The sequence below is a fragment of the Amphiprion ocellaris genome, chromosome 15, assembly GCF_022539595.1.
Source record: "Amphiprion ocellaris isolate individual 3 ecotype Okinawa chromosome 15, ASM2253959v1, whole genome shotgun sequence".
Lineage (NCBI taxonomy): Eukaryota > Metazoa > Chordata > Actinopteri > Pomacentridae > Amphiprion > Amphiprion ocellaris.
This window is the reverse complement of record NC_072780.1, coordinates 28207045-28218484: the sequence shown is the minus strand read 5'-3', so window position 1 is coordinate 28218484 and position 11440 is coordinate 28207045. Positions and strand designations below refer to the sequence as shown.

Here is an 11440-nt window from a genome sequence, read left to right as displayed (position 1 = left end):
ACGGTTTTTGCTGCAGCAAGTCAGTGTTTTACTCATCAAGCATCAAGTATCAAAGGCCTGTTAGTTCAGGTTTAGTCTGAATGGTTCACTGGATATTAGAAGGAAAATGTTTTTCTAACTGAGATTATTGTTTAGTTACCACATGTCCAGTTTAAGGGTTAGGGTTAGTATTTGGGAATATTTCCATTAAATATTATGCTTTTATTTTGACACAGCCACAAGCAGTTCTTTATACTCAAACTTTGGAGTGTTTCTGTCACTAAAACCAGAAACTTTCGAGGCTTTTCTCTCTGGCAGACTTTATAAATCCACATCGTCAGTGTGGTTCAGTTTATTTACATCATTTTATAAATCTATATATATATATATATATCATTTTGTAAATCTGGCTGTGAACATGTACTGTACAGTGTAAAGCCACATTTTGTACAAAATAAACAGCTAAATCTAGTGTTTGTGTCCCAGATATTGAAACAAATCTATAAAATTCTAGATTAAAAATATTATTTACCTCTCAAGTGTCCACCAAGCCTTGACAGACCGCTAGGATTTCAACCAACCACTCCAGATATTTTTCAGAGGGTGACCACCAGAGCTTCTTCACATGTTCTCTGAGAGCCACTATGCAGTTTATTTGGATGTTGGCACCAAAACACTGTTTAATTAAACAGCTAAATGGGATTTGAACCAATGATATCTGCATTTTCAGGTGTTACAGGCAGGTGCTCAACTCATTCAGCCACAGAGTCGTTCTCCTCTCAGTTTATAGATCCCAGTTTATTTTATGTGCTGCCCATGTTTTTTTTAAAAAGAAAAAAGAAATCAGTTGTAAAAGTCAGAAGCCACCGAAATGTTTCACGGTGAGTTATCGGTTAGCAGACGCTGGTTCTCACGGTGCTAAACATGCCAGTCGGGTTTTGGAAATCGAACCCATAATTTGAAAGATTATGTAGCAGAACTTTATGTTCCTCCTGAGCCAATAACAGCAGTGAGGGAGAGATTCAGTTGCTCTGCAGCAAAGGATGATGAATTGGTATGTTCTTTACTGACTGCAGTTGAAATTTAGTGCCTGAGAAAACCAAAGGACAAGAATCATTATCATCTGAGAAAACACCACTTTTTGCACCGTCTTTTATCAAAGGTCTGGGGAGATTAAGATGAACTGAAGGTGACAACAGCCTTCAGTTCAATTCTTACTGCCACAACAACAACATCAAGAGGAGGAACTGCTAAACAATCCACAGAAATGATCAAAAATATCTGAAATACCTGGTAAGATTTAAACTGACAGCCAAGCTTAGTATAAGCTGCATTATTTAACAAGAAAAGCACTTAGAGAGTTCAGTACTTCACCAATGCTGCTCAGTCGTTGTAAAATTTCTGATGAATGTCTCAATAAGTCCGCAGCGGTGGATTTGTAGTAGGATCACAATCATGTGATCGTCAGCAGGCAGCTGATGTAGTGTTCACTTGTTGTCATAGTTACAGTGACGCCATGCCGCTATCTTGCAATGATACAGAAATCTTTAACAAATCCATGGATCCAGACTATAAGCTGCATCACTGCCAAAATCTAATCAGTTGGTCCTTGTGTCATTTCCGACCTTCCCTGAAAATTTCATCCAAATCCGTTATTCTGTTTTTGAGTAATGTTGCTAACAGACAGACGGACTAACAGACAAACGTACGCCGATCATCACAGAACTCCGTAATTAAACTTGCTGATTCACAAAGCAAACCATGTGTTTTACATTTACATTAATAATCAAATGATTAAACAGACAAATACCACACAAACTAAAAAGGTATGTATTGTCTGTCTTAAAGTAAAGCACAAAAACTTAAATATAAACCAACAAAACTGACTACAGCACTTGTTATCTCTGCGTTTAAATTTCCTGATCAAATGGGAAACACTGATGCCTTGTGGCCACACTGATGAGCACGATTTGGAAGAAAAACAAAAGTCAAGCAGCTCTTTTTAAAAAGATTATATATTACAGAAACAAAAACTTAAAAAAAAAAATTACTTACAGACATTATAAAATAATACTTTTTTCTCTTTTCAGCACCATAGTTTTTTTTTTAATGTTGAAATGCCTTCAACACAATCAAAACAAACAAATAGTTGAGGTCATTCTCTCTGGAGAAAGACAGATTTTTCTGGTTTTAGGTTTTGGCCATCCCTCCCCAGTTTCCTGCTATATATAAAAAAAGACAATCACATAAGAAACAAACAAATAAAACCCTAGAATGAAATCACCCCATCATCTTGTCTCCTCCCTCTCATAGCCTTTCTCTCCCCCGCTGTGCTCTCAGGTGGAGATTTAAAAGATCCTTGAATTCGGTATTTTAGCACCTCAGTCCAGATATAGAAAGATAAATGCAGGGGCCGAGTTTAAACTGTATCTCTGTGATGCATTTCAAACCGAGCCTGAAAACCAAGACAGCAGCAACGACAAGGAAGTGTGACAGAACTGGAGAGTCACCATTTAATCATTACAGTGGAAGCAAAATTTAACAGCACAGTACAGGTGATGAAAACACTAAAAAGGGATATTACAATAAAATGTGGCCACAGATAGTTTGGTTGTACAAAAGGAGTTTGGACAGGGTGTAAACAGAAGCACCATAACTCAGACTGACAGTGAGTTTAACACGGAAGTCACTCGTTTTACTCGACCTTCAAGTGTCAGCTGCAGGAAATAAATACAAATGAAATACACCACATTTGGCTGAAATATTTGTTGGTTCTTGTTTTTTTTTCTTTTTTAAATCTCAAAGCACCCTGTTTGTTTTAAATAAATACAATAGAATATCACTATTTCTGTACAAATGGAATGTAATGCACATCTTCCCCAGTGAAAAGCTTCATGAAATTGTAAAAACAGGCTAAAGAAAGTGGAAGACTCAGAGTGAATGCTAAAACCTTTTGACGCTTTTGTGTAATTAGCACCTTGCCACACAGTTTCTTTCAGTAAAGCATGCGTTTTATTCACTGCTGCAGAAAACAGGAGGGAACTTTGAGTCTCATATACATATTTAAACCCTGACAATGTCCTGTGCTCGGATGCTAAATCAGAAAAAATGTGTTCTGGATGGAAAACAATAATCAAAGCACCCAGAAAGTGACTCAGCAAATACTGAACTGGAGTGTGGTAGCGACCCTGGTAGTCTGATCCGTGATTTAAAGGAGAATCAGCTCTTTTCAAAGGCACCAGTAATATGCAAATACAAGAGCATCACATTTAGCACAGCTTACAAAAATAATGGCTTTAATTTCACTGATCTAGATATGAACACGTCTCCTCTCCTGCCTCACTGCATGCACAAACAGACTGTCTAACGTTAAATTAAGAATTCAAAGACTTTTTGCTGCTCTCACGGTGGAGCAAAGATCTTCCAGCTCGAACAAGAAGAAATCCTGCATCACACTGGACTCCATCAACCTCGCTGCATAACACTAGAATGATTTTTTAATCAATAGTTTGAGCTGTGAATCACATTTTTTGACAGTTTTAATAAAAACCAGAAGATGGTAGTGAAGAGAATATTACAAAGAGTAGAAAATTCACTTGGTTGTAGCTTAAACAAGATAAAAACAGATAAATCCAATAAGCAGGACCCTGCTGGTAACATGTGGTCAGTTCCCTGGTTTTATTCTGGGTGGAAACTGGTGGCATCAGTTCTTTGGTTCTTTTTGACGTAATCAGATAAGAGCTACTCTGGAAGCAACATGATCGACAAGCCACTGGACGTTTATGTTCATATCCTACACCACAAGACGACTGCCTCACTTAGTCCTTCTAAAGATGCCCAAAGGTTTGCATCAGTAACAGCTGAACATTGGTGAGGACTCGCTGTCATTTACTGGAGTTTGGCTTCTGCTGTTTTGATTTGATTCTGGTTCATGAGTAGAAGCTCTGGCTGGCAAGTGCAAAACGGATAAAAAGTTGACTCAGAACTTTTTATGAAGGAATACACACCCAACAAAAGCCAAAGCTGTGAAGCAAAAACACACGATTTAACTGTTCAAAACTTCACAGATGAAGACAGCGACACAGGAGCCTCCTGCACCTCTGGTGAATCATAAAAGAGTGACCGTCACTCATGTTACTTGCAGGGTGAACGTGGGATTGAAGAGCGGTGTCCGAGTGTGACCCTTTTTTAATTTGGGAAGAGGAAGGGGGAGGTAGAGCAGGTGATATGAGTGGAAAGGAAGAGAGACAGCGGGGAGGAGAGAGGAGTGAGAGGGGGTTTCAGGCTTCAGGTTGTCGGCTCGCTCTCTCTCAGGCCGAACGCTGACGCCGCTGGTACAGAAAACACTGTTTCATTCTGAACAACACTCTCTCCTGGTTTTGTCTTCCTTTCTCGCGGCTGTGCACCCAGTCGATGGCCTCCTCTCCGCGAGTTTCTTTTTGCACTTCTCTCCTCTTTGCTTTTATGTCGTCCATTAATTGTCGGGAGGATGTCGCCTTCCCTCTTGAGTGTGAGATCGTGTTTGTCTCACAACAGCATTCGTAAAGTGTGTGTGTGTGTGTGTGTGTCTGTGGGTTTTGTGTGTTTTATTTTTTAATATCATTTACAAGTTAATTTACAAATTAATGGGCATGTATGTTTATCATATATAAGTGTGTCTCTAAGTGCATGTGTGTGCGTGTGAGTATCTGCATGTGTCGTTCTCTGCATGATGTGTGAATGTGTGTGTTTTTAGCCTTGGAAACAGACAGGTCCCACTTCAAAGCCAAACTGCTGGTTGCTCTCCCCAAAGTCTGACACCTTGATATCCAGCAGAGGAAGATGCTCCACCTGTGGTGTGTTGATCTCCAGGACTGTCCTGTCAAAGCCCTTACGATACTGCAGGGAGACAGAGAGACACTTATCAGTCATCATGGATCTAGATCAGGACATAACCTCAGACTTTATTAATCCTACAGTGGGGACATTTGCAGTGTCACAGCAGCAAAGGGGATAGAGCAAAAATGTAGGGACATCAGTAGAAATATGAACAGAAAATATAGATAAATACTGTTAGTATTGTACCGATTCTTCCATATGTAGAAATTCAAACACTGCACAGATTTCTCTGATTGTGGAAAATAACAGTATTGCACAGAACTATTCTAAGAGTGTAAAAACTATCAATAATATTGAAATTACAGAGATCCTACTGATATTGCACAGATTATCCCATGAGTAGAATATACAGATTTTGAAAATTCTGATATTACACAGATTCTTGTACACGTAGAAAAAAACTTGATATACAAGGGTTTTAAAGGTACAAAGTATTCATATTTGTATGATTGTGAAAAAAATGTCATTGGTTGTAAATTTTGTAAATCATTGGTTGTAAAAGAAGATTGAAATTCAACTTCACATGAGGTTATCTTATGCTCCCTGATGCAGATTTTCATTCACTATTCCCACTCATTATAAAAAAAAAACAACGTCTTTCTGTGTGGCAACTTTTCAAAACAATATTTCACCAAACCACTGTGAGTCAAAACAGGCAAGTTAAATGTTTCCTTACATTCTATAAATGTTAACGGGTAATTTTTCCTGTGATTTGTAGAGGTGATGTGTGTCAGCAGTCATTCTATTTTTTTCAAATGTCAAACAACGAAGCATCAATAGCATAGTGAGTGTAGAGGAAAGTGAGGAGCCCTTTGAATTTTATAACCTTAAAGGTCCAATGAAATGAACTGCTTGTCTTTATGTTTATAATGTGACTGAAACTAGATGTTGAGGTGGGATGCACAGTGCAGTCTGATGGGATATCGCTTAAACTAGGAGAGGCAGCTTAATTTGATTGTTCAGGAAAAGGGTCACACTCTTCAAAACATGTAGAAGAAGGACATGAGAGTTTTTCAGAGCGACTCAGTAACACAGAGCCTTTAAAGGGGTAAAATGAGTTAAAGTGTGTAAACTCACAGAGCAGCCATCAAGCAAAGCTTTGATATAAGGGTTGGTCTCGTAGCTCAGCTCTTCGTCGTTGGCGCCCTGGAGGTGCAGCGCTCTGTTGTAGCTGTTCTTGGCGCTTCGGTCAGCCCAGGCCACTGAGCGGTGGCAGTGGTAGGTGAGGTTCTGGCGGGCCTGGACGCTCAGGAGACGCAGGAAGCCCAGCTGGACCACACCCACGGGCTCGCCGTTAGAGTCGACGTAGGAGAACTGGGAGGTGGAAGAGGAGGTAATAGGGAGGAATTTAGAGGAGGGATGAGAGGATAATGAGGAGGAAAAGGTGGAAGAGCAGAAGAAATGAATGCACATAGAGGGGGGAAGATGAGCAGAGTTAGGAAGAGAAAAGGGATGGTGAGAACAAAATAAAGAGCTTTCAAGCAAAGTTAAGAACTAAATGATTAGTCTAATAAGTTCTGCAGCCAGTCTTCATGTCCCAGAGGGTTACTAACCTTACTACCAGTGGCAAACTGGCTGTACCATGATCCTGGAGTCTCTTTATCCCAGGAGCTCATCTTCACCTGCCACCAGAAATGTCCACATCACATATAATAGTCAGACAAGTTTAGTGTGATAGTTCTGTTTGTGCAAGAATAAATAAACACAAAATGTGTGAGACGAGTTTTATACCAACTTGATTAACGTCTTTCTGAAGCAATATTTCACTGGCATCTTCTCAGTGTTATTATGAATGTTAGACAAAAATTGTATGGACTGATTTGCACTATGATTCCAACCCCTAACATGTTTACTTTAATGAATTTCACTGGCAAAACCAACAGAACCACTTTTCTGTTTAATAAACTTGCACTTGGACACTAGACGTTGGTGTTAGTGGATTTAATCTGCACAGGATTTTAGAGAGCTGCAGATTTGGTGGACTGACCGTGTTGATGCTCTTGCTGGGGTAAAGGCACGTCTCACTATGTGTGAAATTACAGAAGACCTTGAAGGAGTCTCTGGAGCAGCCCTGGTTGGGGTCGATCCAGTACTCTCCTGCAGAGGGCAACAGAGAGTAAATTAGAGGCGGAAAAATTCCAAAAGTCAGATTTTTTATTTTTTATGACATGACAACGAAATGTGATTTTCATGTTTAAAAATCGTTATTTTTAACATAGCGCTCATTCATTCTTAATGGTGGTATTGGAAAGAGTGTGTCTTAAGTTTGCATAGATGAATTATTTAATGATCACATCAAGGCAGGTAAACTTTAATGTGTCTTCCCGTACCGTCTTTGAGTTGTGGCTGGCTGAGGTGCAGGTCCTGGCAGGTGCGAGCAGGGCTGTCCTGGGTGCCCAGAGGGAAACGCATGGTCTCGATCTCCTGTCGAAGCGAGTTGAGAGAGCCAAAGATCTCCTCCATGCCTTCACTGCCCATCAGGAACTCAGTGCCAGCGGCGTCGGAAGCAGGCATGTCAGGGTCAGACTCGGGGAGAAGCTGGCTGGCATCGATTGAACGCTTGGACTTGGGACTCCTCTGGATGGGCAGAGGCTGAATGACCTCGCCTGGTGGGCCCTGAGAAACAAGTTTATGTTCATCAAAGTTAACTGATGATCAGCAGTGAGTGAGCAGAATTTAAATGATAAATCCTTCTCCTTCTGAAGTTTATACACAGAGAGGTGAGGTACTTACAGGAGGTCCAGGAGGTCCTTGTACACCCTTCTCTCCTTTGGGACCAGCTCCTCCCTACAACCACCAGGAAGAGGAAAGATTTAGAGGTTTTAGAGCTCAATTTGCAATTTAATGCATATTTTGAACACATAATTGCCCTCTGTTTTGCTATACAAACATTTTAAAAGTACTGTTACTCACACTAGCACCCTTAGCTCCTTTGATACCTTGTGGACCCTGGAAAAGACAAAGGATTTAATATTATAATTATGAACTTAACCAAGGAGGGGAAGAAAAACAGGCTGGTTTATTTGTTGGAGAAGACAGTAGAGGCGCTCACAGGCAGACCAGGAGGACCAGCAGGGCCCAGAGGTCCGGTTCCTCCAGGCATTCCCTGTAATAAAACACAAGACAAGTCTAACGTAAGATAGTTTTCATGTGTTATTGTCAAAATGAGTGAGAATAATTGTGTTTGAGCTGCTCCAGTCTAACACATGGGATAAAGGTCACACTTACATTCTCTCCTTTGGGTCCAGAGGATCCTTGAGGTCCAGGCAGACCTCGGTCTCCCTTCTCTCCCTGCTCTCCTGGAGGTCCAATGAGTCCGATAAGACCCGGGTGTCCCTTCTCTCCCTTGGCTCCAGAGTCTCCACGCAGACCAGGCAAACCAGGAGGTCCCTGCAGGATTAGAAGAAGAGAAATAAGTTACTTCTAATCCTAACTAACTAAGAGTAAGTGTATAAATGAAGCTGGTAGGGTTTTGTTGGCTTACAATAGGTCCAGGTGGTCCTTTCTGTCCAGCAGGTCCTGGAGATCCTTGTTCACCCTGAAACACAGTGAGAAACGCATTTAGCAGGAGGCGTCCAACACACTAAACAACACATATTGTATCCATATACTGAATAAATTAGGTAGATCTGTAGGGAAAAAATGCAATTTTACTAAAAAAAATACTGTGATTTGGTTTGCATTTTATATTTTTAATATCAAACTTCACAACAGTATTCACAGTGTAGATTTAAAACGTGTTGGGACATCACCATGAGATACCATTAATACTGTGACCTGTTATTTTCAGCCCTTGGGTCACAGCCTTTATTCACATTGCAGCCTTTTTTGATTTGCTAATTGTATTGTTCCAAAATGTGATTTCGATTTGAAATAGATTATTTATTTAATCACGGAATCTGATTATTGTATTATTTAACTGCCGTATTATTAAATACAGGAATAGCTGAAAAACATAACTGACCACTGATCCTGGAAGTCCTCTGAGACCTTCTGTTCCTGGTTTTCCTGGTGGACCCTGGGGGCCAACAGGGCCGGTCTTTCCTGGGGGGCCAACTGCACCTGAATCTCCCTGTAAATAATGGTAAGAAACATGATTAGATGTTAGACAAAGTCAAGCTGTGCATTAGCTAACAGGGAAATAATTAGATTTCATGTTTGCCTAATAAAGAAAAAACTGACAGAAAGAGAAATACATTCTGAGATTGCAAATGTTATGCAGAATAAAAGCAGAGTTAGAGGTTTATACTGGGACTTCCACTGTATACATGATTATCCTCATAAAGTGAGAGTGATCAGAGGTCTGTCTGGTATCTTCGTGCCATTTCTGTATTCTTTGTCATGTGTATTGGCTGTAATAATCTATGCAGAGCATCATGTAGCTAAAAAACATGTTCTAGAAGGTTCTGGACTGACCTTGGTTCCCTTCTCTCCCTGACGTCCCTCTGGTCCTCTAGTTCCAGCAGGACCCTGTCAAATAAAACATGTAACAGTGAATTAACAAACACAAATTTCATCCATAAATTATATCTTTGAACTACACATGAAATGCAGTCTGTTTGTCTAACAAGTAAGCAGGTGCCATTACAGGAAAGTGGCAGAATAAATACATGATGGAGAAATGTGTTAATGACTACATTAAGTACTTGTTAGTAGCAGCAGTTGGCTGTTAAATGATGGGGGTAACTTACTCTCTTTCCTGGGGGGCCGGGGGGTCCATTCTCACCAGGAGGTCCTGGAGAGCCCTGAAATAGGAGGCAGAAGATTAAAGAGACCAAGACATTTCTATAATACTTCATTCCCAAATCTGCAGTGATGCATCTTCTGACTTACAGACTCTCCTTGTTCACCGTCTTCTCCTCTCTCTCCCTTGGCGCCATCTTGACCCTGCAGGCAAAACAGAGTTGATAAGTTTAGCTAAAGCTCAAGACAAAATGTATAGCGAAGAAGCTGAACTGAACTGTTTAAAGCTGTAGAAACAACCAAACTTTGAAATGTTGAAATGGTACTTACTCTGGGTCCAACCTCACCAGGGGGACCAGGATCACCAGGGAAACCAACAGGGCCCTGATGTTAGAGACAAAAACAAAACTCTGAGACTAAAAGGCAGAGATTAAGATGCCTAAAGTCAATGTAATTATGCATGTGTTAGTCTGAGTGTGTTTCACTGTGGGTGTCATACAGGGTTTCCTTTGGGTCCATCGTCTCCAGGTCGTCCTCGTCCTCCAGCAGGTCCAGCAGTTCCAGGTTGTCCAGCCTCTCCCTTCTCTCCACGCTCTCCACGAGGACCCTGTCAACAGAAGCACAAAACTCTGTTACCTCTGAGATACTATTAACTGATCATTACCTGATCAGTGAGTGCAAAGTCTCTGGATATTTCAACTCACAGAGTGTTGGGTTCAGACACTCAGCTACTCACCTTCTTTCCAGGCTCTCCTACGATTCCAGGTGGTCCAGCCTCACCAGGCTCTCCCTGTAAACAGCATATATATTAGTTCTTTGGACAAATTAAATAATTTTCTGTCCTTGGTAGAGCATCAAAGTCATGCAGAACTATTCCGTTAATGTTGCACCTTCTCTCCAAGAGGTCCAGGATTACCCAAACCACCAGGAGGACCTTGAGGACCCTAAAAAACACACACAAACATATGTTAGATAAAAAAACAAATAGAATAATTTACCTCAAATGGTTATAAGCAAAAAGTGCTACCTAATTTTCTTTATATTTAGCTACATAATAATAACTTATTACATGACAATTTACACTAATAAAAGCAGTATTATAGAAGAAGTTTGCATGATCTTCATCATAAACACTCCATGACAGTTTGGTAGTGTGTCATTTTAAAAACAAAATTGAACACAATTCCTGTTTTTGAAACAGTTTCATTTCATTTCATGCCACCAATTTTGCAAAAGTTTGCTAAAAGCTCTTCAATGGTTCTTTTTATGTTCTTTGATTGGTAACAACCTTCCTCTTTCTATTAAATGTTCCTCTGCCACTGACATTTAAAAAAACCCTAAAGACGTACATGTTTTCAATGGCTTTTAGCTGCTCCTAATGCTTAATATTTCACATTTGTTCTGTAGAAACTGATCTTACAAGTTGCTATCCTGTTTTAGTACTTTGTTTCATTTTGAAGTTTGATTTTACTAGTTTTATGCTGTCTTGATGTTTTGCTCACAGTTTTGTTGCTGCCTGTCTGATAAGACGTGCAGCATTTTGGTGAACTCCGGCTGTTTTAAACGTGCTTTACAAATAAATTAGATTTTGTAAACACTCACGTCAGCTCCGTTGGGTCCAGCAGGGCCACGGGGTCCTGGAGGGCCTGGAGGACCCTGGAAACATAAAGAGGCTTGTGCTTTTACCATAATTTATTATTTCACTGTAGTAAAACAAGTGACCAAAGCAGTCATTACAGTCACCATGTGTTTCTGAAACTCACCAGAGGCCCAACATCTCCAGTCTCTCCCTTCTCACCAGATGGTCCTGGCAATCCCTGCAGGATGAAGGTGAAAGCTAACTTAGCATCTTAGCTTCAAACTTCTAAATATTTACATCAAAGTCTGAAATAAAGATTTA

The 11440-nt window shown here is 40.3% G+C and overlaps 1 protein-coding gene across 9 annotated transcripts in view; it reads right to left on the bottom strand.

Annotated features, from left to right (window-relative positions):
• Positions 1-2478: 2478 nt before the first annotated feature.
• Positions 2479-11440, bottom strand: part of col11a2 (collagen, type XI, alpha 2) — a 49171-nt gene continuing 40209 nt past the window's right edge. For all 9 annotated transcript variants that reach the window (XM_035940735.2, XM_055017814.1, XM_035940737.2 and 6 more), the window contains 20 exons: positions 11304-11357; positions 11143-11196; positions 10431-10484; positions 10277-10330; positions 10040-10147; positions 9871-9924; positions 9691-9744; positions 9549-9602; positions 9274-9327; positions 8822-8929; positions 8342-8395; positions 8086-8247; positions 7910-7963; positions 7771-7806; positions 7591-7644; positions 7188-7473; positions 6845-6954; positions 6411-6479; positions 5935-6171; positions 2479-4857 (listed from right to left, as the gene is read on the bottom strand). In XM_035940735.2, coding sequence (XP_035796628.2) covers positions 4711-4857; positions 5935-6171; positions 6411-6479; positions 6845-6954; positions 7188-7473; positions 7591-7644; positions 7771-7806; positions 7910-7963; positions 8086-8247; positions 8342-8395; positions 8822-8929; positions 9274-9327; positions 9549-9602; positions 9691-9744; positions 9871-9924; positions 10040-10147; positions 10277-10330; positions 10431-10484; positions 11143-11196; positions 11304-11357 — 1857 coding nt within the window. In that variant the 3' untranslated portion in view covers positions 2479-4710. The remainder of the gene's footprint in view (positions 4858-5934; positions 6172-6410; positions 6480-6844; positions 6955-7187; positions 7474-7590; positions 7645-7770; positions 7807-7909; positions 7964-8085; positions 8248-8341; positions 8396-8821; positions 8930-9273; positions 9328-9548; positions 9603-9690; positions 9745-9870; positions 9925-10039; positions 10148-10276; positions 10331-10430; positions 10485-11142; positions 11197-11303; positions 11358-11440) is intronic.